The sequence below is a fragment of the Excalfactoria chinensis genome, chromosome 4, assembly GCF_039878825.1.
Source record: "Excalfactoria chinensis isolate bCotChi1 chromosome 4, bCotChi1.hap2, whole genome shotgun sequence".
Classification (NCBI taxonomy): domain Eukaryota; kingdom Metazoa; phylum Chordata; class Aves; order Galliformes; family Phasianidae; genus Excalfactoria; species Excalfactoria chinensis.
In genome coordinates this window covers 54,297,550-54,322,342 of record NC_092828.1, presented here as the reverse complement: position 1 = coordinate 54,322,342, position 24,793 = coordinate 54,297,550, and the positions used below count along the sequence as shown (strand labels likewise).

Genomic DNA, 24,793 nt, shown 5'->3' with positions numbered 1-24,793 from the left:
ACAGAGTCTGACAGCCCATTTGGTATTGTACATGCTTTATTAAAATGGTACTCGTATTTACAATATCCGCAGAAACAATCCTTCTCAAGTCTTGCATTCAGACAGACACGCACACAGACACACGCGCACGCCCCTTGGCTCTGCAGGGCTGTGAAGGCTGTGCTCCCAGAAGTTTGGCAGCTTCTGGAAGAGGACGAAGGGTGACTTTTTTTTTATTATTTTTTTTTTAAATTACTTAAAAAGAAGCTCGGGAGTATGCATTTGGCCATCACAATGCTAATTTCAGTATATGTAGTATTAACATATGGCAGTAACACTGAGTATTCCTCTTTTACATTCTATACACAGAATGACATCAAGGTTTTCCAGTCAACAGAACATTCTAACTTCAGTCTCAATGTTGCTATGTAGTGACTATGAAAAGAGGGCTTTCCCTTAAAACAATTCAAGTCTACGCAAGCGAAATAAGGCACAATTAATATTTGATTCGATTCAGACGATGGGAAAAAGGAGTGGGAGAGAGGCAGGCTTCAGATAAGAGTTGTTGAAGAGGAAATAGTTTTACCCAATCCTTTTGAGAAAAGGATGAACGTTACCCCCATCCTGATCTACGTGGATTTCTCTTCGAGAACTGAAGTATTCTGCCAGGGCTACTAAGGCCCACGTACAAAACAAAACTGGAAATTCACATTATACCACCGGTGTCAGTAGTCTAACCTACTGATATGGATGTACATGAGCACATCTCTGTTTAATGCTGAAGGAGAAGACAAACATGAAACAAGTTTCAAACCTTTCACTGAGCTTAAAGACTCACATCTTTAGAGAGTTGTAATATACGCTATTTGAAAAGGCTTCAGCTTACTGATAAAAAGGAATAGCATTTTTACCTTTAAGTCCCTGGCCCCTCTTCACTAAGCCTTACCAGACATTACAAATAAACCGCAACAAAAGGTTTGGCAGCACGAATAATGTCTAGTATTCAAATCTTCAGTTGTGACTTTATTATTTTCCTTGTACAAAACCTGTTGAATGTTTTTCGCAGCAGATGAACTGTACCCAAAGATGCAGGACATTCTGTGATGGGGAATAAGAGGTTGCAGTTCCGAAGGCCCCTGACTTTGGTTGTTTACAAAGTTCATTCCTGTTTAGTGTGATCCTTGGTATCTTCCTCGTCTGTGTATTCTGATGGTTCTTCCCCTGGTTTTAGGAGTCTACCTACGTAGTCGTATTTTTCTGAAAGAGATTCATGGTTCCATTACAGTCAAGAACAGCCGCATTTGCAAGTTAGCCTGCATTGCTGCTAATTCACTTTTCCCCCCACGCACATTAGGGTTCTGAATGTGAATCACTGACACTGATGGCAATTTATCAGTGAGCTCAGCTGCTAAAACAGTCTCGGTAGTGTTGCTGCTCACTACCTGTTCTGCTCTCGGTACTTTGGTTTCAGTTCTAATCAGCCCGGCTTTATCACATAAAGGCTGAAAATAGTGCTATTAAAACCAGCACAAATTCCCTCAGCCTGTTTCAATTTCAATTAATGTGAAAAAATCGTTTCCCTCCAAAGGCATTCCTTCCTTCCATACCTTTTAGAAACAACTGCAAGACAAACTTCTTCAACCCTTCGTGCCAAAAACTCTTAGTCCTAGTCATAATTCAATGGGATCCAAAGCAAACAACCTGAGAGCAGGAATTCCGTTGGCTAAGCTACTCTACACTAAATAGCTGACAGGAGAATACCTTTCTTGTATAAAACTATCAGGGTAAAAAAAGTCCAAGTCAGTCATCATTTTATATTAAAAGCATTTGCTTTAGCTAAAGATGTTTTAATTTGAACAGTTACCTTTAAATTGCATTTCCCACTCTCTTACACTTTCCATCTGTACAGCATTTAAGTCCGATAGGTCATCGAATTCATCTCTGAGTGCATCTTTATCTAGACAGAAAGTTGCTAGTCCCCTGGAGGCATCTCTGCCAGCAAATATTCCATATGGACCCTCTGAAAACAAAAAGACAAAACCAATACTTTCAGGTCTTTGCATGTGGTAACTGATGGCAGTTCTTCAGTCTGCCAAAGCCATACGTGGAAAGTCCCACGCTTTTGCAGCACTGACACTGTGGCTGTCCCATGTTCAACAACACCGCAATTCAATCTTAAGTATCGTTAGGAAAAAAGTCTGCCAAGAGAAGCAGAGTCGAGAAGACAGTTTTGAAGGGGTACCTGGACAAACCCCTGACCCTTGATGCAAGTCAAGAGATGTAAATTCCCAAGGGAATGGAGGCCAGAATTCAAAAGAAATCTACTTCCATTAAGCAAAATACTGGGCAACTAAAAGTCAGGCATGAACACAACCAAATCATATGGACACCTTAGTAAGAAATTCATTAGAGCACCAATCAATTACTTCACTTACACAACCACCATGACTTAACAATCAGTGGATCTTTTGACACATTTCTGACTGCTGTGAATGTTACACTGCAAAACACAATATAGAAACTGAAATCAATCCTGTGCCATGATATTTAATTTACTCATTGATCACACACAGCCACTTTTCAATAAGCTGTAGGAGGCAGTAATGGCTGCCAATGGTAACGTAATGCAGCGCTTCTTCAAGCAAGAAGTCTTGCTGTACACCAAACCGGCTGCCATTCAAGCGAACTTGCTGTTGATGTTCTGAATGAGGAACACAGGCCCACAACATTAGAAACAGCTTTTACAAAGATCACACACAATCGGTAAATCCTTAAGAGCGATTATAAATGGCAATTTAAGCTCCCTGCCAACAGTATTTTGTCCTGGATTTTTTCGTTACCCCAAAGCATTTAAAACAAAGTTTCCATAAACTCTATTTATATAACATTCTCAGAATTCTGACTAACTGTTGTTAAAGGAGCACGCTGCCCCTCCCTGAAGCTCTGCGTCTGGGGTTTTACACAGCTCTACAGACACTGCTGAGATGCTACCTCTAGATCCACCAGCTTGATGCCAATTGCTTCTGCTGGAGAATTACATTATATTACTCAGTTCCAAGCCCTGAACATCCTTCCATCTCAACAGCACGCTTAGTGAAAGCGTTTGTGCCTTTAGAACATACGTATGTGTTAAGACTGTTCTTGTCTCCTATTCACTTTTCTCCTGGTCTTGCAGGAGAAGTGTTCCATCCCTTAGATACAGTGGTCCTAAAAAGGTATTTTGCACATCAGGTCCCGGGAAATCATTCAGGAAGGTGCAAGCATAGACAACTCTGAGTAAAACACAGGCTGTGTGAGTATTAGCTTGTGGCAGCGACATCGGTGCAATCCCTGAAGTACTCCCACAGAGTTCTTTCATGACCAGATGCAGTTCACTCTGCAAGTCCTACCTACAGCTCTTCTTTTATTTCCCTTTGTCTGCCTGTCTATTTAGACTGGCTCCTGCTCTAAATAATTCATTGTGCCACTGGTTTACATACTGAAGAGATTGTAAATAGAGATGCTAGTAGCATATGCGTGTAGACTAAATCAATTTTTCAAGACTACCACAGGCTCTTGTTTTCTTTCTCCATACCCCCACAAAATTAGCTACATCCTAGTCAAGTACTTCACAATTTCTCCTCCCACGCCTATTTGACACCTAACAACAACAAGAGGAAAAGTCATGTAAGTATTAAAAAGATAATAAAAATAAATAAATCACTGAAACACCTCCACATTATTTGGCTACACACAGTCACGAGCCTTACATTAAGGAAGCTTTGCTCCTTGAAGAACATTTTCCTTCCTATCTCTGCTTCCACCTGTTACAACACTCGGTTACCTAGTATTTGTTCTAGTGTTAGTGCAGCTCTGAGACCAAACTGTTACCAAAACTATGTATTTGCCTGCCTATCTCTACCTCTGTAATACCACATTTATACACTGCCCTTTTCCCTGTACGAAGTCCTCATTTACCTTACAACCCTACCTTATATAAAATATGCCCTTCTTTAATCTAAGCACATGCAAATGCTGCTACCCACTGCCTGGTACCATTCCCAGGAAACAAGGATTCTCCCTTCCTCGTAAAATCCAAATAAAATGTACCCTTCCTGGCAGATGTGTTCCAGCTTGACATTCACCTTTTCCTACAAATGAACTGGGCAGGCCTGGGACTTGGCAAAACTCAAGTCTCTTCAGTCAACAAAAAAACCTCGCCAACTATTGCACTCAGGAACAGGATTTCAGCATCTCCTAGCCCTGTTTTGGACCTTAAATGAAGATTTAATTTCTCTTTGCTTGCATATGTTAAGCAACAGCAGACAAGGAAAAACAACATTAACACACAGTGTTTGGACACTTGAGAGATATGAAGCTATCCAAGCCAAAGGTTTTATTTGGAAGCATTTTTTCCAGTCACTTGGTCCAAAACAGGCTAAACTGGATCTTGGAACACAGCCCACGTTTGAATTTTGCAATGATTTCACCAGTAATTCCCCCAAACCTACACTGGTGCTCAGATTTGGAGTAGATATTCTCAGCGTACCAAAAGGACCGTTTCAGTTATCTAATGATTTTGCAGAAGATCCCACCCTGCTGCTCCAGGACCAGTAATAAAAGTAAATGCTGCGCACTGAACTCCAGATTGCTCTGGCTGTCAGTACAGGGACCTGCATGCGGACTTGGTATCTAACCCAGCGATACCATCAGCTATCCAATTGTGTTTGATCTCACAAGATTAACGCACATTCCATGTGGGCTAACAAGCTTCAATTTAAACCAGTTTCCATTTCTGAAAGCAGACAAAAAACGCTTCTGAGAAATGGCCATGCTATGCCGACCATAGCAGGTGTTCTTAGCATCTGTGCACCCCACGCAGCCACTGGAATACAGCCCTGTTCCACCTGCAGCCTCGAAATTCAGGGACAACATTTCTTAACCTGCGGAAAAGAATAAAGGCAAATCTCTCTTTTCATGTAAGTTAAAGGAGCAAATGGAGAAAGACCAAGAAATGGCTGACAGCTGCACTAACTTAACAGTTTGTTTATCTTCTCTGCTAAAAATCAAAGCAAAATCTCCCCTGTTTCCATTCTAATCCTGAGATGTTTGTTCAGTGTTGTTTTTTTTAATAAGACTAAAAAGCTACAAGTTCAACAAAGCTATCTTGAGATGCAGCTTGAAAACAGAAGCTTTCTAATAACATGGATCATTTCAACTTTAAACCCACTCCAGACTTACAGGAATGGAAAGAATCGGATCAGTTTGAACTTACAACTTGCATGGAAAGGAAACATTCTTAGGAAAGCAACCTACAAAGCCTACATGCTGAAATAGGAACTGCTTGGGTCTAAATCAGACTTGTTAGACACAGGCCTCACTGCCTTCTGCCAGCTTTCTCTCTAACTCTGCAGGAGAAGTGCAGGAAACAGTGCCCTAACTTGAACTGGAGAGGCTGACAGTGAGCACTGCTCAGACAGCCTGCAGCTCAGCAGTCAGGAGGCTCTGGCACTGAGCTCCACACTTGGAGAGGACACAGATCCCAAACTCCGCCTCAGGGAGAAGTACACTGCCCATAGTCTGGTCTATAATAAAGCAAGCAACACTATCCAGGCTCTTGATTATGTGAAAGAGAGATGTACCACCGTGTGCTGGATTTAACATCTATGTGTTATTAACAACAATGACACCATCGTGTTGTGTACATCATGCTTGGCCAAGTCCCCAGATCCCGTTTAAATGATTTAAAACATCACTAGGGATTTTCAGCCAGCTTTTATCAAGCAGTTGTTCAGGTGTTGAGGAATATATTCAGCTAATCAGCAAAGGCAGAGAGCAGCTGTTGGTCAGAGTAGAAGCTGCAAAGGGCTGCATCTTCCTGCATACTCCGCACTGCTTCCTGGACCCCTTTGTCCCATTCCCTTGCAGCAGAAGCATGGAGACAATCTCTTCTCAGAAGGCCTTTTCAGTTTACTCATCCTGGTAGCACCTTACTTTTCCCAGAAACACTGGTTTCTTTGAGAAGACACCTCCTTTACACAGCACCAAAGAGCAGAGAAGCATCAAAACGAACTGCAGAAGACCCACACCTCACAGGAAGCACTGCTCCCCCATCTTATCCTCTGTACTTGCCTCTAAACACAGCCTGTTGTGTTCTGCAGATAAGGCCGCCCTTAACAGACCTCTCCAGACACAGCACACGTGCTCCTCCTGCAGCATTTCACTCCAGCCCTACCCTTGTACATGAAGTACAAAAGCATCAGTACTATCCAGAATCACTTTTAAATGCAAACACAATCAAGCTCACGGCACTAAATTCTCAGGGAATTCAGGCAGCATCATTTTATTCTACATAAACGATGGAAGAAATGTCAATGTTTACTCCAGATTTTTTTCAAAAGATTTTATGTCTGATATTGTAGTTGTTAATTGCATTTGCACCACAAAACAAAGCCAATCCTCCCCAGCGAAAAATGAACTACAACAGAGATATTTATGGAAGGAAGTACTACTGCAGCCCCATCTATTCCTCTTGGAAAGTTGGAATCTTTGTAACACTTTGACAGACCGAAGCAGGATGAGAAATGAGCTGACAGCGACAATGTATTAGAGGGAAAGAAAAGCATCATTGACTGTTGTGCATAACGAGAAATTAAGACCCAAGAAGTGATGTGGAACAGTTGCGCATACTGGATTACGTACAACCTTGCTTTGTCATGCTCAAAACCGAGTATTTTTCATAACTATACAAAGCATTTTTCAGTTGATCTAAACCTCTTTACGGCATTATACTACCATGCCAATTTAAACTCTAAATATTAAGATTACTTTATCTCTTACTATGCCTTTCTATTGACCAATATTCCTCCAGGAATCTTAAGGTAAACAAACATGAAAGTTAATGTTACAATAAACAAAACAGTAAAAACTGTCTTCTGCGATAAAGATACAAAGCACACACTGAAGGTATCAACCGTGGGGCTCTCAGTGATGAGATGTGGCTGCGGATGGGGAGATCACCCCACCACAATTTATTTGATATTCTGGCTCCGTAATTTTTGAAGCGAATCGTTAATTGTTTGCTTGATTACTTGCAGAGTTTGCAGATGATAAAGGAAAAGGTAATTAAGATTAATTATCAAACAAAGCATTCTAGAACTCAAACGGGGACAAACAGAAGCGATATTTATTTAATACAACTAAAAGTGAAACACTGAAACAAAGGGTATGCTGGCAGGACAGAAGACTACCTTAGCCCTCTAAGCAACGCATTTAGAGTGCAATTTAAGAGAACCGATTCTCACCTGAAATGCACCAGACGTGCTGGAGACTAATCACCACCAGGACAAATTCTGGGAAGCTTAAGAGAGTCAACGTTGAAAAAAAATAAATAAATAGGAAAATATTTTGATTAAATGTTCAAGAAACTGAGACTTGCAACCATGGCTGTTTGAAAGGATGAGGTAAACAGCCTATCCACTTCAGTCAGATCTTAACTGTAGGTCCTCAATGGGCTCTTCACTGAAACAGCAAAGTATGCCAGGATTCAGTGGACAGAAACTTGAAAAGAGCAGAGCTTCTAATAAAGTCAAGAGCTTTACAAGACTTTCAATGGAATCTTACCCGTTGGACAAAAATGTGGGCTAGATGACCATTCTGCGTCATTAGCCTCATGCGAGAAGTACAAAGGTAAGGAAAACATTTGCATCTGTACTATTGTGAAGAAAAAAAGAAGAGACTTTCCAGACAAGATGTGAGAAGCCTTCTGAGACAGCCACATTATTCAGCAGTCAAGAGCCTAAGAAATGATAGCAAGCCTTCAGCCAATGCAGTTTTCCAGCTTCAAAGCTAGGGCACCACTTTGCATCAGTGTCTCAACAGAACACAAGTAGCTCCCAGACCAAGCTCGTGCTGTCAGCAAAGCCAGCGCTCTCAACTGCTTCTTCTATTTAACAAAACTTCACCATCATTTGGTCAGTAAGTTTTGCCCTTCTGCTATACCCTACATATACTCTTTACTGCTATACTCCAGCTAAGAAGCATAAAATCACAAAAGAAAACTTCTGCAGACATCTGGTTGCTGTGACAGAAGTCCTTGTGGAGAGATGCAGCTCTAGAAGCTGAAGACTTTTCCACCTAACTCTTCTCAGATCTTTTAAGACCTCCAACCACTCATTAGTTTTTTTTCTTTTCGGTTAGAAAACAATTGCAAGAAAATACTACTCGACATGCATCACACAGACTGACCGCATCGGCATGATGTGATAGAAAGCACAGAACTGGTGCATAGGTTGAGCACAGATTTCCTAACGTGCACACGTAACAAAGATCTGACAGAGGAAAATAATACCGAGTAAGTCTGTTATTAAAAGGACATCTTTCAGAACAGGGCAAAAAAAAACAACCCAAAAACCAACCCCAAAAACTAATGTACAACACACGTCCCTCGCCACAAGAGCAGGACACGCTGCTTTAGGGAAACCAGCTGCTGGCACTAATCAAAGAAGCAGGCTGATGTCCTTAAACACAAAGCTTTAGTTTCTTCACAGCAGTGGGCCTCCAGAGGCAGAGGATGCAAACCAGTGATAGTATCTATCCAGAAACTGACTGATACACAAAACAGCTAAAATTAACGTTTAGACTGTGGTTCAATGTAATCTCACAGGGGGTAATTTTTGAAGAAATCTATCTACTCTGATGCTATAAATTTCATGTGCACACGTGTTGTTAATCTATGTATTAGAAATGCAGAAACGCTTGTGTTGGAAGGCACCCTTAAAGGTAATGTAGTCCAATTTCCCTGCAGTGGTCAGGGGCACCTACAGCTACATCAGGCTGTTCAAGGCCTGACTGAGCCTGACCTTGAGTGTCTGCAAGGATGGGGCATCCACCAGCTCTCCAGGCAACCTGTTCCACTGCCTTACTACCCTTACTGTAAAAATAAAAAATGTCTCCCTCATATCCAATTTAAATCTCCCCTCTTTTAGTTTGAAACCGTTTCTCCTTGTCTTATCACAACAGACTCTGCTAACCAGTGTCCCTTTACTTCTTATAGCCTCTCTTTACATACTGAAAGGCTGCCATCAGGTCTCCCCGGAGCCTTCTATTCTCCAGGCTGAACAGCCCCATCTCTCTCAGCCTGATCTTGCAGCAGTGTTCCATCCCTTGGATCATTTTTGTGGCCCTCCTCCAGGCATACTCCAGCAGGTCTATGTCTCTTCTGTTCTGAGGACTCCACATCTGCACACACAATTCCAGGTGAGGTCTCACCAGCACAGAACAGAGGGACAGCATCACCTCCCTCCACCTGCAGGCCATGCATCTTTCAATGCGGCCCATGATACAGTTGGCTCTCTGGGCTGTGAGGGCACATGCCGTTCACCAGCACCCTCAAGTTTCAGCAGAGCTCTATTCTCACATCCCCAGCTTGTACTGATAGTGCGGGCTGCCATAACCCTGGTGCAAGATCTTGTGCTTGGATTTGTTGAACCTCATGGGGTTCACTTTACCTGTATTTTCTATCAGAACAGAGGTGTCAGTTTAAACATCCCTAGAGCATGTGAGACAAAAGAACTTGCCTGAGTAACTCTTTGGAAGCTGCAGCGCACCAGGCTGTATCTTCTCAGCTTTACCCAATAATAGGCATAATCCAGGCACAGTGAGGTAGCTCAGAGCCCAGCACTAGCTTTTCCAGTACCCAACCAGAAAGCATTCTGATTCACTTATGGCAGCTTCCGTTGATTGGCAGTAGGGTTGGCATCAGATCCTCTGAGGGTGACAAGCCTGGTTCAGCTGTACGGCTGCTTGTCACTGCTTGGGACCAAACACCTGCAAACACTGCACTTTGATGCTTTTATTTTTGTAAACTAAGATTTAAGAACAAAACCAGACAAAAAAGCCATCTAACTCGAACTATTTCCTGGAAAAAAAACAGCAACCTCTCTTCTCTGCCCCTCATACAAAGACACTTGTAACACCTACTACAAAAAAGTCCTGTGTAATTTGATTAGATCCGGTTTTCCAAACCACCATTGTTTCAGGAAGAAAATGAGCAGCAGCCACAACTCTCACTTCCTTTGGCACTGGCTTAACACACAGCTCAGCAAACTTGCCCAGCTCATTACGTGAAACCGCTGCGTATTTATTCCTCATAAATGATCCACACGGTGAACATAGAAACCTAACATCACCTAACATTGGCTTTGACGCACGCGTCTTTATGTGTGAATTAAACATTTCAGCGCTGAAGGAGCCTATTGTCTCCCTTCCTGCTCGAGAGCAGGCTGCTTTCGGCACACACCTAACTGGTATCGGCACCGTCAGCCCACCAGCTCCCCCTGCTCGCCTCCATCCTGATCACAACTCACACTGTAATGTCACCTGCAGCTTTAGGTAAGCAACCAGCTGTCTTTACTCTTCCCTGAGCCATAACAGCTAGAAGGCAGGAAGCACTGCTCGGCTGCACGTGGCAAACCTACCAGTAGAGACAGAGAAAAACGATTAAAGCGCCGCAGCCCCGCACCCGTCAGGCAGCTGCAAAGCCACCCGTGAGGCGGCGTGGCTCAGCAGGACACCCCCCCGGCCCGAGACCCGTTCCGCAGCGCCGGGCCCGGCGAGGCCCTCCCGCGGCGCCCGGACCGCCGTCCCCTCGAGTTCCCCCGGGCCCGGCCGGACCGTCCCCGCCTTCCCCCCCGCTCGCCGCGACGCTCACCGGGCCCGTAGAACTTGCTGCCTTTGGTCACGTCGAAGACTTTGCCGTTGACCGCCAGGAGGATGCGGGGGTTGCGGATCCCGTCGAACTCGCGCAGCTGCTCCAGCGAGAAATCTCGCCGCTTCATCCGCGGCAGCGGGTCGGCCTGGCTCTGTTGGGCCGCGCCCCCCGGCCCGCTCCGCTTCCTCCAGCGTAAGTACAGCCGGTAGGCGGCCAGCAGCACCAGCGCCAGCAGCCCCACGTGCAGCAGCATCCCGCCGCCCGCCGACTCCCCCGCGCCGCCGTCGCCGCCGCTCCCCGCGGTCCTTAGCCGCCCATCCCCGCCGTCCGCCATCACCGCCAGGCCCGCGCCCGCCCGCCCGCCGCCCCGCCCCTCTCGGCTCCGGCCCCGCCCCCCCTCGCCTCTCTCCGCCTCTCATTGGTCCTCGGTCCGCGGGCACCGCCCCCGCCGGCCTCGCGCCCCGCGGGCGACGCGGCGGCGGACGCGCCCCGCTTCTCGGCTCGCGAGAGGCGCGGCCGCCGTTACCGCGCCTGCGCGGCGGCGCCGTCTGCGCTCCGAGTGGCGGTGCGGGGTGGGGGTGGGTGGCGCGGGCGGCACTTTGCGGCGCGGGGGTCCCGCGCGGCGTAACGGCCGCGGCGCGCGCTCAACGGTCGAGGGAGGCGGCGCGCGCACGGCCTGCCCCTTCGGGACGGGAGCTTCGGGTCGGGGGCGGGCGGCCCCGCGTGCTGCAGCTGGGAGCCCGCACCTCGGAAGGCGGCTGGCAGCGCCGCTTGGGAGCCGGGGGGGTTAGTTGCGGCTGGGCGCACGGCTGCGCGTGGCGCCGGGGAAGAGGTCGAAGGGCGTCCGTGCTGGACACCGTGGTAACCGCCACGTCGCGTGGCGCCCTTTAGGCGATCGTTGAGAAAGTGACACGTCTGCTCCGGCTCCGGTGCAGAGGTCCCTGCCGGCTGCGCTCCCGAAAGCGGTCCGGGCGAGCGGGCGTGCCCTGCGGTGACGCGGCAGCAGCCCGGCGGGGAAGCCCTTGAAGGGGATGCTCGCTGTATTTCGCTGCCCGTCAATGCGGGTAAACAGCGCCGTCCATTTTGGGCCGTCAGGAGATGAGAGGGCTGCTAACGGGCCGATTGCCGCGTTGTAAAATGCGGCAGCGGCAGCGCGTACGTGTCGTTTGTCTTACTGATGTGACACGTGAGCAAGGAGGAGATTACGTGGGGAAAGACTTTATTAATATTTTCAAGGAGAGACTCGGTCATCTCTATAGGAGTATCCTTACCCGTAGCATACATACTGTCAGGGTTTAGCCCTTCCTCGTCTTGCCAATATACTCCCGGGCAAAGCAGCGTCGCGTTGGTGCTACAGGTGCGCACCTGGGCCTGGGGAATGTCAGCCGGGCTCAGCCACTCTGCCTGGCGCTGGAATGTGAGACAGCAGCTCTTTGGACCTGCTCGACTTTGTTACTGCATGCGGCTGTGGGGTGCAAAGCATCCCTTCCTACTAACATCTGCCGTGAGAGACAATTGCCATTTCGTAACTCCGTGACAAAAGCTGGAGAGCTCAAATATGTTCACGCAGGCAGGTAAACAGTGCAAGAACCCGGCAGAAAATAACACTTAGTGTTAGTTAGTGTTTTCATAGAGCTCTGCGTTGTCAACACCTCCTGTACTGGTCAGGTGTTTCATCTTCTGCCCCCTGAGCCTGTTTAGTAATGACAGTCTTTGTGAGGAAACAGGAAGTTCTCACCAATTAAAGACCAGCAATTAAAACGAATAGGATTGCTCTGAAAGTAATGCCTCCTATTTATTTCCACGGATGCTCAAACAGATAGAAAGAGCAAAATAACAGAGTACATTCTCAGCTACAGATAACTATATTTCAGCAGTCACTACCATTAGCTATTTGTTTTTCACCAGCAATGAACAAGAGCCTGCATGCCACACACGTAACAATCTGTACCAGTGCAGGTGACCCACTGTCCCCACTGCTGAAACTCACCACCCACAGCCTCCCTGCACTCACATCCACTGTGTGGTCTCCATAAACATTCTGCCAGCATCAATGAATGTGCATTATTTATTTTTTTTGCTTGCATGGAGTAGTTCAACTACAGACCTTCAGTTGTATCATGGGCCAACATAGTAAAATAGGAGGTGTTACTTTTGGAGCAGCTCTCCTACTTCTCTTCCTCCTAATCTGAATAGGTTATAGTTAATATACGTACAATTAAGCTCTATTAAGAAGAGTATTTTTATCTCAGCAAATTACATCTTGACTGTATTTAAGAACAGTTTCTTATCATGGAAGAGTAAAATGCTTTTATTGTGTGGGCACAGCTATGGCGTAGGTCAGGAAAAGATGGAGATGTACCTATGGATCTGTTTCCTTCAGGAGTTTAAGTTAGAATTTCTTTAACTTTTTACAGTGTTCTTCTAATTACCTCTGCATTTTAAAGATGGTTTTAGAAAACACCAAGCACTAAGAAATCTGAAGTACTTTTAGCCATCTTCCTACTGACTTACTGTCTCCAAATTTGTACTGACCAATGTGTGCATCTCTGAAAGTAAGTGGCTTCCCACTGGATGAATGTGGTGTTCTGCTGTCTTCTGGGAGGAATTGCTTCACAAACCTGTGGTTACTAGAGGCCTTGTGGGCTTCATTTGTCTGTTCCAACCATCCTCTTACAAGTGTATTACTACGTCAGTCTACTTCTGTGAGCTTTGGATCTAGTGCAGGAAAATGGTGGCTGTTCATCCCAGGACGAGAGCTGGAAATGAAGAGGAAGTGAAATTGTGGAAAGGTCAAGTTTAAAAGAATTTTGGTCGATGTGATTTAAACACTAGAAAATTACAAAACAAAATAGAAGTAATGCAATACAACATTACAACACCCTGCTCCTAGCTTTAACTGCCAGGAAAGTGTGCTGGTTCTCCACTGTGACTGTCTGCAGCGTTTCTGCTTTGACTACATTTGGTTTGCCAAGACAGAAAGCCTCTACCTGTAAAGGGTAAAAATGAACTTATATAAACCTATGACCAATTAAAGGTCCACAGAAGTCTCTTACTGCAGTTTTGCTTCTACTGTTCTTTATATGTATTTCATTGTTCATTGAGGAGCCCAAGTGTTGCTAACCTATATAGTTGTGTGTGTCAATGGAGTAATTACAGCAACATGATTAGGAGACTGAAAAGAACATCAGGCGTTCTGGATTACCTGTTACAAAATGAATACTTTGCCAAGGTCTGAAATTAAAGTAGCAATTCTTTCATGCCATTTTCCCAGAAGGAGCCTTGTCAGCCCTGGAAATATATGTAAGAAAGAATGTCATAAAGTTTCTGATTTCATGTTATCGCTCTGTAGCTTTAGTTCTTGAATTAGTGCTTTTTCCTAACAAATTTTGAGGAGCACCTAGAAAATGAGTAATTTAAGTTATATTCCTGTGTAATCTAATCTGTTGTTACTCGTTTCTCTTTTAGTTCTTGAAGGATAACAGCCATTAACTTCCATAGCAGTCTCTCTGTCCTATCTGACATAACTTGTTTTAGCAATAAGGGAAAAACAGTGCAGTAGTATCTTTTAAAGTTACTGCTCTTTGGTGTGAGAAGTTCAGTCTTTTCCTACATTAGTGTACATTTGCTACTTCAAAATAGCTCCTGCATGTTAAAACACGTTAGATAGATTATGATCTCCTATTGCATCTTTGTCCTCAGATTCACTACTTCCTTTGAAGAACTTTAAAAATAAACCAGTTGCTACCAACCTTGTTTGCTCCACGTATGAAATAATTCTGTTACATTATTTTAGGGAGAGGCCAGTAGGACATCTGAATGACTTTTAAAGTAGGAAGTGAATACCTCAACCCAGAGCTATGTTCATCAATTTGTCTTTTCAAACACTGCTTATTGCAGTCTCTGGAAATCAAATGGAATTCAGTGAAAGGTACAACGAGACCTCAATGTTACAGGCTGAAACTGAACTCTCATACAATCCAGTATCGTGGCTAATGTTTTCTATCCACTGATTTTGAAGTCTTACTCCCCTATGGCTACATGCAAGACCGATGAGGAGGTGGACCATGTGTGAAGGCATATGGAGATGTTCCAGTGAATTTGGAATAATAACCAGCTCCATTGACTGGGATATTTTTAAACCCAAGTTAATGTATGGGACACATTGATTGATTTTGTTTTAAGCTGTTACAGCATGGAAATGTTTACTGTTGAGGTCAATGCAATGCTTGATGTCTTATTTCAAAATAGTATCTGCTTACATTTGTAAGTAAGCTTTACATACTTAAACCTATCTCATGTGTATCATAGATAATCCTATCTGTGTTTTCTTAATGTCACATAGCAGGGTCTTTTAATGAAGTGATTCTGAGCCCATACAAATTATTTGGAAATTTCTTTCAAAATGTTGAAAGTGTAATACAAATAGCCTTATAGTGAAATTCATATCAGCAGGTCAAGTTTTCTCAAAAGCTATTTCCTAGTCTTGGTGAATGGTGTGATACAAAGTATCCAGTGATAATATTGCAGTAGCAAAGTTAATCTCCAACAAAACAGCCTTTGTTCATCTGTTGGAAACTACTCTGCTGTTGTGCATCACAGAAAGGTCTCTGTAGTTCAGACCGGGACCAGCAGAGACCTGTGGGTACCACTGTAGTGCTGACCAGCTGGCTGACTAGTAGTGCCTTCCCTCAGAACCAGGGATGCACGTGCTGAACCTCTGCTCTGCTTTGGGCATAGCCACCTGGAAGCAAGAGGTTTTGGTATAGATGAGACATACGCCTTCACTAAGTAACTGCTTTTTCCTATTTGACTGTTGATAGTGTAGGAGAAATTCTAAATGCCCAAGCCTATCATTTGATTGTATTAACTCAGAGTATTGTGGGGTATAATTGCAGAAAACGGAGGCACTGTGTGAGACCTGAATAAGAGTATTCTTCATCAGGTCTCCAAGAAGGAACACAAAACAAAAAAATAAAAGCATATTACACAGATAGAAGAAAGGAAACCAGGGTAAGACTTGTGTGGAGGGCTGGGAAGTAGAATATTTGCAGGTACATTGCAATTCAGGAGCTTAGGAACAGATATTCTTGCCATCTCTCAACTGCAGTGCCTCCTAGGTAAGGTGATGAAATAATGAAACATCATGTGGGCAATGTAGAGCTGAGGTCAGAAAATCAGTTGAACAGCTTAGTGCAGCTGCAAATAACCTCAGTGTTTCCCTTCTCCCAACTCAGTTTGCACCCATGCAGGTGTGACCTTTAGCATACTGGGCAGAATTGCACCTTGTGTATTTTACCACAACACTGGCATGCCGAGCTCTTAAGTAACCAGGTAATGTTTATTTGCACAATGATACAGTTTAAATCCTGTGAAGTCAATGACAGTTTTCCCACTGACTTTAATTTCACAAACTTAAAAATATTGAAATCTTATTTGAATTGAAACTTCAATTGAAATATTGAAGTCAAGAAATCTTGACTTGGTTTTAATGAGCTGAGGATTTTTTTTTTTTTCAGTTGATTGGTTGTTATTGTTATTTTCCTCTCTGGGAAACACTGTTAATGTGGACACTTTTAAAACTAATACTGAATTAGCCTACCCAAAATAGGACCTCTTCATTGGACAAATTGTATCAGGGTTAAAAGTCTCCAAAAGTCTGTCCTTGTAAGTCCTGAGTTGTTGTTTTGTCTGTTTGTTTGTTTCTGTGGTAGATGTGCACAAATGCAGCTCCAGTTCATGGGCTAGCATCCATAGTGAGGGGTAAGTTGCCGTAGCTCTCTGTTGTCAAAGTCCGTATTTTTCAGTTTTTGCCTTTTTCTCTTTTTCATTGAGAGAAGGTGAGGAAGGTGTGGAATACTGTCAGATTATGCATATCAGGTGATATGTACATCAGCAGGTCACCAGAAGCATTTGCCCTTATCTAATAGATAGTACTGAACATTTATGCAGCTGAAATTTTGCTTGTTTTGTTTAATTAATAAGGCAAATTTTGCAGAGTCACTTCTGTTTGTGACACTCAACGTTCAGTGATGTAGAATTATCACCAGGGTTTACAAAATCTTCTTTGCATTGGCTGAGGAAATTTCTCTACTGGAAGAAGTTACCACCTCCTTGTTTAGGAAAGCAGCATAGCTATTGTGTTAAGCTTTTTACATTGGAGCTTTTAGCACAAACAAGCTAGGTAACAATTCTCTTTTGTATTTCGCCTTAAATAAATCATCACTTTGTTTAAACCAAGGATATTCAAAATCATGTATACTGATGTACTGAAAGAAACATTAATACTGTGTGGAGATCATGTTTATCCTTACTTGAAGGACCATTATACTATAATAGGGTCACTTCACACAAGTATTTGGTTGGGAGATTTCAAACAAACTTGTACTCTTTATTCATGCTCATCATAAAGTAGGTAAAAGCACACAGAAACCATGAAGCAATATATGTCTGGTTCTGTATCAAGTAATATCAAGTCTGTGCATGCTGGATTTTCTGGCAGTAAAATTTTGATCGGTGTTGGTGTGCATACATGACTGCATTTTTATCGTATCAGCCAGAGCATATGCTACAGTGTTCTTTCGGATTTTATGCCAGCTTTCTGTTGGATGAGCAGGAGATACGCCTGATTACTGTGCATAATAGCAGAGTAGTACAGACAGTACCTCATCTGATATGAACTCACCTGGGATGAAGTTATTTCTTCAAGGTATTTGCTATCTCACAGGATACCTACCATACTAATATGCAGTAAACCCTAACAAGTCCTTCGACAAATCTTTCTCAAGTCTGTGCATGTCTACATCTGATTAACTGCAGAAAGACTGACATTTCTTTTCCTCAGAGCAAAAGAATGGAAGAGTCGCAAATCCAAACACTATTTTATGCCTTAGGCAGATACAGAAATATTTTGGAATATGATGTACATATGATGTGCATAGAAATCCCAGGTGTACTTATGTATTAATGTAAACAGTGAGATGGAAAACTGATTCATAATAGTAATTAGAAATATAATTCTTGAAATTAAAGGTTTAGGCTTATATTATAAAAGAGGAAGATTTTATTTTGTGCATCCCTCCATGTTTCTTCTTTTAAATATGCAGCTGCTGTGTTATATTATGTATCTTTGGCATTTCATCTTGAAGATGAATTGTCATGACAGTAGTTACTGGAGGTAAAGATAGTAAGCAAGAATATTAGGGTGAAATGGATAATTTTTGAGTTTTCCGAAATCTAAGGGTTGAACCTACTAGTGCATACAAATATTATTGTCTTTGATATAAAATTGGCTGAGATTGTTCAAGGCTTCATTGGAGTTTTGTTAGTTGCCATTGTTTCCATTAGAATTCATGAATTTACTGTCACTGAAGTATTGTCTGTCTTTGGCCAGGGCTGTCATTGACTGCAATTCAACATTCAGTGTCAGTACTGCTGACAGGTTAAACAACCTTGACTACTTATTTTTATACCTGCAATTCAGTTTTTACTGGGCAAGCACAATAATTTTGGAGGGATGTTTACTGGACTAGTCCAGGAAACAGATTTAACTGAAGAATAACATAGGTTATGAAAACTGGTACCGTCTCTGATTTCATTTTATTATTTATTTATTTATTTATTTATTTCTCCTTCAAACTGTCTAGTTTATGGAAACAAATGGAGCTGGAAGTTTACGGCAAGCCTGGTGAAAGTGAGCAGTGGTGTAGGATCAGCTGAAAGAAATAACTGTTCCTGGCAAACTCAAGGTAAGGGCCTACCTGTGCCTCCATCCCAGGGAATAGTTTGGAAAAGATATTGTGAGGTAGATGAAATTATACAAATGCAGAAATACTTTTGTGAGGTACTGTATGTACTGTAGGCTGTAAGTCAGCTTTGTTCTAGTGCAACTGCATCTGTACTAACTGTGCTGGTATACATCAATGAAAATGTTCTCTTAACTGACAGAATTATGGTAATCAAACTTTTACAGTTACAGGACTTCTAAAAACTGGAATTATAATAAGTAACGTGCCTGTCTTGTGAGAACAGCACTCTAAATTTAGCAACAATTCCTATTATACAGATCTTAGTTAAGAGTTTGTAGAGCTGTAGATAAGATAGTGCTAAGATAGCACTGTTGGAGTATTCAAAAATTAGAAATTAAGGAGTCATTCAATTTCTCTTGAAAAATTTTAGTGAACTTTGCAAAATCATTCCTGACAGGGCTGAAATTAGCAGTCTTTAGCAGTCTCCTACTATTTCTGCTACCAATATCACCTCTTAAATGTTTATACTTATTCTCAGAATGACAACAGATTATACTGGGAGATTGGTATTTTTAATACAGTTTCCTGTGGAGAAATAGCATAGACTCTTGACTGCATACCACTATTCCATTCTTATAAAGCATTCACGTAAGGTACTCAAGACACATGTTTGGGCTCATGACCATTTAGATGCAATATGTACTACTAGTGCTATTTTACTGCAATCATACTACATTATATGCAAGTGCTAAGTATGTAGAAGAAGATAATGTAAAACGTGCTGCAGCACTGAATTTTCTGGAAGGTGATGCTTTGTTAAAGCATTAATAGAAAAACCTTCCAAGAGAAATTTGATGAAATACACAAAGTTTTGATGTCACATAGCTATTTGCTATGTATGTAGATAGTCAGTAATGGGATTTGCCTATTTGACTTTACCTGCAGAAGAAACAACAGCTATCCAACAGTGCCCCTGGGACTGAGAGGGTACAGCTACTGAGCCACAGATGCTATGGACACATTTTTCTAAATAGCTTTGGATGCTAAAAGACTCAGGGGAAATCACAAATCCTAAAGACTGTAAAATGCCGAGTATATTTGATGCAGATGAGTCTTATTCCTTTAAATGATCAGGCTTGTTAAATTGCTGGATTTTCAACAGAATAAAAACAAAACTGGATATTTTAAAAAGGCATTTACAGCTTAATCTTCCATTATGGACAGTGTGGATAAGGTTAGCTAGTGTGATGTGACTGAAGAATGCTTGAATAACCAGGTATCCAAGAGATCTTTGGTACACAGAGACCTGATCCCTCAAATGCAGATGCAGTTGTGTATTCCTCCTCCTTCCTGCTTACCTTCTCAGTATCTGCCCTGGGCAGTCTGGTCTAGTATTAGATACAGAGGTTGGCAGGTTGGAGCCTGATGATCTTTGAGATCCCTTCCAACCCAAGCCATTCTTTGATTTGATCATTCTATGATTTTGATTGCCAGCCAGTCTTCCATCAGTGATGAGTCTTGGCATTAAGCTACACAGAGTCTATTAAGAACCATTGCCTTTAACATAATTAGTTTCTTTCCAGCAAGCTGGCCACTGTTTTCTATGCTCCCATGCCAATCATGCCAGCCTCCAGAGAACACGCTTTCATCAAAATGTGTCTGAGTAAGAGCATCTTGATGACAAAAGAAATCATTCATCACTAAACAGCAATATCTATGAAACCTTACTAATGCATTTTTTTAATGTCAAAAACCTTTCTAAACATTTTTTTTTTATATACATTTCTTTTAAAACAAATTGTATTATAGCAGTAAGGCACAACACACAGAAATGTTTTACACAAGATAGCTTATAATTATTATGTAATTATTATAATTGTTATTCTGTTAACTCCCAACGTACTTAAATCTCATTGCAAAGCAATGGCAAATGGCACACCAACTTAGGATTTTCTCACAGACGATAGGAAAAGAAGTCCCCCAAAATAAAAAATATGCTTAGAAAGGCTCTCATACTGTAAGGCAAAACCATCTTCTGAAAACAAGCATTTTAAAATCTTTTTTTTTTTTTTTTTTTTTTTTTAGTTTTGTTTTTTATTAACATACATCAAGGCCTTACACCTATACTAAAGTTTTAGCCCTCAGAATGATTTCTGAATTGCACACAGTTATGGCTTTGTCTTCCCTGTCTCAGGCTTCCAGTTGGTTTTGGAATGTTACAAGCAATATCAAGAGTGAGAACACATGTAGTGTGGAAAACTAGCCCCCATTTCCTTCATTATCAATATTAGCAGTATCAGGTCTACATTTTCAAATTTAAAAGAAGAGGTAGAAAAGGTACAGGATCTCCACTGTCTGGAAGGAGACTCAAAAACCCAAATCAATGCCTTCTCCTTTGGTACCATAAAAACTGAAAGTTTAGAAGGGACTCTTCACCTTTCAGGATTTTGCTTCTAGGCATTGAGCTCCTCAAAGCCACCGGTGTTATCTATTGCTTACATAAGGAAACTTATAAGGGGGGATTAAATGTAACAAAAAGGGAAGTTGCTCTGAATATCTCCAAGGGTAGTGAGTCAATAGGCTCTTGGACAACTTGCACTAGTGTACAGCTATCTTGTTAAAATGTTTTTTCCACAATATCTGTTCTACAGTATGTCTATCCTAATATCTGATCAGTGAGCAGGACCACAGAAGGAAGAAATTTTCCCTCTTCTAGTCTTGGACTCTGAGGTTAGGGGGACACAAAGAGCAGGAAATTGAGAGTCAGAACACAAGTTATTTGGGGAAATTTTACAGCTCTTACACCCTGGGTGAATTTTGTGAAGTGCTTTAGATATGTCTTGGCATAGCTGACACTGAAGTACTTGGATGGGGAGTATCTTAGTGATACTATTCAGAAGGATCGAGGTTTATGCCTGTACTTCAGTGGAACCCAAATTAGACATGGTTTTCTTTTGTTTTCCCATAAGCTCGTAAATTGCAGTCATGTTCTAAGAGCATTCAGTTGTTCATCCAGTTCCCAGTCTCCTCCCAGAAGGGAAGAAGAGTTTCATCAAAAAGACTGGTAGAAGATTACTGGTGCCTCATATAATGGCAGTAAATAAAGTCATGGGCTCTGGCTCTGGAAGTGGCAAACACGTGTGGGTATTCTGTGCCAAGACGGATACAGTAAATGTATTGTTTCATGTGCTGTTTCCTCAGCAGCAGCCTGTTCTAAGGCGTTCCCAAGTCTCACCTCAACTGACAGCTGCTTGTTCTTGACATCCTTTCAGCTGTGCCAACACAGCTGTTTATGTGGATGATTGTGAACTGAATCAGGAGACTAATTCAGTTAAAACTGCCCATCAACATCTTCTTGTAGTGTTGTTCTTTAATACCTATCTAGTGCCCTGGGCCTGATTCACAATGCAGCCTAAAAACCAGTTTTGTTGATAATGTAACGTGTTGTCAAGGGAACAGGACAGGCTGGAAGGAGGGAAAAGTTGTTTGAAGTAACTTAAGTCAGTATTGTTGCCAGAGGCAACGTGTCTTCTTGTGTAGCTTTGTGGTGTTGCTGCTGACAGCTGAGCTGAGCTATTACTGTTGCTCAGAGTCCAGTGTCTACCTCAAAGTCAGCCTCAACAATGCTGACATATCTGTGGGTATGTATGTATCAGTTTGCTCATCAGCACTGATAAGCTAAGGATTAAATTAAAAGAACTTAGTTGCCAACTCTGCACAATGGATGTCTACTAACTTGAAGGCTAATAATTTTGCAACATCTTCTGCCAATTCTTTCGTTCTTTACAGTTCAGTGGAAAGTAGTTTCCAGAATGGTTTTGAAAGGGTTGCAGTTTTACCACTCACCTAATTCAGTGTAACAGAGGGCGGCCACTGTATGTGGCCAGTTCTACTCTTCCCTCAGACTCTCATGCTTCGTGCTATGCAAGAAGTCAGTTCCCTTTAAGACTGATGAAAAACTTCTTTTCTCTGTGAAAATACTGGTCTAAATTGAAGGGGTTAACAAAAGCAGAAGTTAAGGGCTAAACCTTCAGTGAGGACTTAACCACTTAGAAAAGAATCCTTCATAACCTTCACAAGGTTTTAAAAAGGAATTCCCCGTTCTCTGTAAACACAATAGTGTTTGGTGGAATTGTGGAACAAAATCTGAATTAACAGTGTATTTGAAGCTGAAGTTCTGTTTTAATTTTTATGTTAATTTTAGTTTTCCACATGTGTATGGCCAAAATCTATTTACTGGTTGTTGTCCTTCACTGCTGTCCCTGTGTGTCCCCTCTGAGGTTACTTGTACCTGAGTAAAATACGCATGAAATATTGTCAACTTGTAGCATTTTATACACACTCAACACTCACACTGCAGCAAAATTACTGCAATATGTGAAGCATCAATGAGTAAAAGTCATTGTGTTAGAATCTGTGTTTTTACTATTGTTTTAATGGAACATGGCAAAACTGAAAAATCATTAGTAGTCCTGCCTATGCTTTAACATTTAGAAGGCCTTATTTTCCATTTCCCCGTAGCCTCTTTACTCTACTGCATTAGTTTTAAAAGGCCATAAAGAGAGCAGATTTAGCCACTCAGTAGTATTTTCATTTCTGTGTTGCTCTTGCCTTTGGAATACTAGATATGTGTTAGGTTGTGGCTGAGGAGAAAGGGTCTCGGCTGGCCCGACTCTCTTTTCCAGCTATTCTTGGTTGCTGGAACAGTTCCTAGGGGCCTCAGGCTGCCAATTGTACTGAAATTGCCGGTAGTCTTAAGACTATTCAAGGATTAATTAGCTACAAAATGTGGGTAATTGTGACAGAGTAGCTAATATTGCTTGTGTCTGAACACTCTAATTAAAGGCTGCACACATGAGAAGAAAAGAAAAAAACTCTTAAGGAAAGGAATTATTAAATAAGAAAATTTGGTCTAGTGTTTTTAAAAAGTTGTGTTCCTTCAAGTAGAATCCTAGTATTTATTGATTTAAAACTAGTGTTTTTAAATTATTTCCTCTATGGGAGCTTCATATTCTGCTCTTTGTTTCATAAAAGCTTCTTTATATTTCTTAGAAGATGGCTGTTCACTGCAAGCACATTTTTAGAATCGTTCTTGCCTATGAAAAACCAGGAGGTACGCTGAAATACACAAATATACAGCAGAATGGTATTCGGCTTGTTATGTATTTATGACCATGATCAGCGATCAAGTGTAGAGTCCCAAGCTCTTCATTCCTAAAGAATAGTAAGTAGGAAAGCTGTGTTTTTTCCAGTTTATAAACATGAGGGAAATCAACTCTTTACACAGGTAGATAGTGATAGGACAAGGGGGAATGGTTTTATACTAAAGAAAGGGAGACTTAGATAAATGTCAGCAGAAAGTTTTTTACTGAGAATGGTGAGGTGCTGGAACAGGCTGCCCCGAGAGGCTGTGGATGCCCCATCCTTGGGGGTTTTCAAGGTCAGCGTGGATGGGGCCCTGGGCAGCCTGATCCAGTACTTGAGGCTGGCAACCCAAGCCATTCTATGTTTGTAAGATTCTGTGATTCTATGATTCTATGATTCAGTTCCTTTTATAAATGCAAAAAGGAACTCACTATGGTGTCTTGATCTGCCCAGAGAATAGAGAACTGCGAACTTACACAGGTACACAAACTACTAAGTTCGAATCTGATTAAATTCCAGACATTTTACAGCCAGGAATACAAGTGTTACCTTTTTATGACACCTGCAATTCCTTTTTTATTGGCTTCCAAAAAGATTTGACATAACCTAGTCTCCTTGATTAAATATATTCTTACCCTTTGTTGTGAAAGTGAATTAGAAATAACATATTGGAACTAATTTACGTATGTTCTCCAAAATAAAAATAAACAAGTGTCTGTTACTCAATGCACTTTTTATCTAGAGCAGGCAGTTTTTATTCTTGTCTTTGAAGTACTAATCTGGTGATCAGCAGAGACTGTAGCTAAAACTTCTACTTTCCTTTTGTATCCTTTCTATTGATTTGCACTTGGGAATTCAATTAAGCGAGATGGTCTGTGTTGATGTAAGGACTATGGAAATGTAAGGACATGGTAGCTGATTCTGTTGCTCTTTGAAATGAGAGTTTGGATGACCTGACTGGCAACTCATGAAAACATTCCTAGGTAAAGAGCAGCTGTTGTACTGGTCTAGCAGGACAGTCCAATCTGAAGTAGTCTTCAGATTGCTTTAACTTGTTTGAAGGCTGAGGATCAAAGTTCTGTGAATGATATAGAAAATTGCTGTATAGTCTCATCACTCATTTATACTATCAAAGAAAGAAGACTCCAAAAGTAAGAATGATGAAATGTCTGTACTTTTTCAAAAAAAGTCTGATGGATGTTGCTGCAGTATGCGTCTTCACTACTTATTC

At 42.0% G+C, this 24,793-nt stretch overlaps 1 protein-coding gene across 1 annotated transcript; it reads right to left on the bottom strand.

The window, feature by feature from the left end:
• Nucleotides 1-21: 21 nt before the first annotated feature.
• PGRMC2 (progesterone receptor membrane component 2) lies at nt 22-11,030 on the bottom strand. Its single transcript, XM_072336423.1, has 3 exons — nt 10,670-11,030; nt 1,844-1,999; nt 22-1,236 (listed from the first exon to the last, which is right to left on the bottom strand). The coding sequence occupies exons 1-3, from the start codon at nt 11,001-11,003 to the stop codon at nt 1,139-1,141; spliced, it is 588 nt and encodes a 195-aa protein (XP_072192524.1). The 5' UTR covers nt 11,004-11,030; the 3' UTR covers nt 22-1,138.
• Between the last annotated feature and the right edge of the window lie 13,763 nt (nt 11,031-24,793).

What these genes read in the sequence shown, in the direction of transcription:
- PGRMC2 (XM_072336423.1), bottom strand. Translation starts at nt 11,003, where the DNA reads ATGGCGGACGGCGGGGATGGGCGGCTAAGGACCGCGGGGAGCGGCGGC. An exon ending in CAGCAAGTTCTACGGGCCCG is followed by an intron (nt 2,000 to 10,669) that starts GTGAGCGTCGCG and finishes TTTTGTTTTCAG; the next exon opens with AGGGTCCATATGGAATATTT. An exon ending in GTGGGAAATGCAATTTAAAG is followed by an intron (nt 1,237 to 1,843) that starts GTAACTGTTCAA and finishes AATCTCTTTCAG; the next exon opens with AAAAATACGACTACGTAGGT.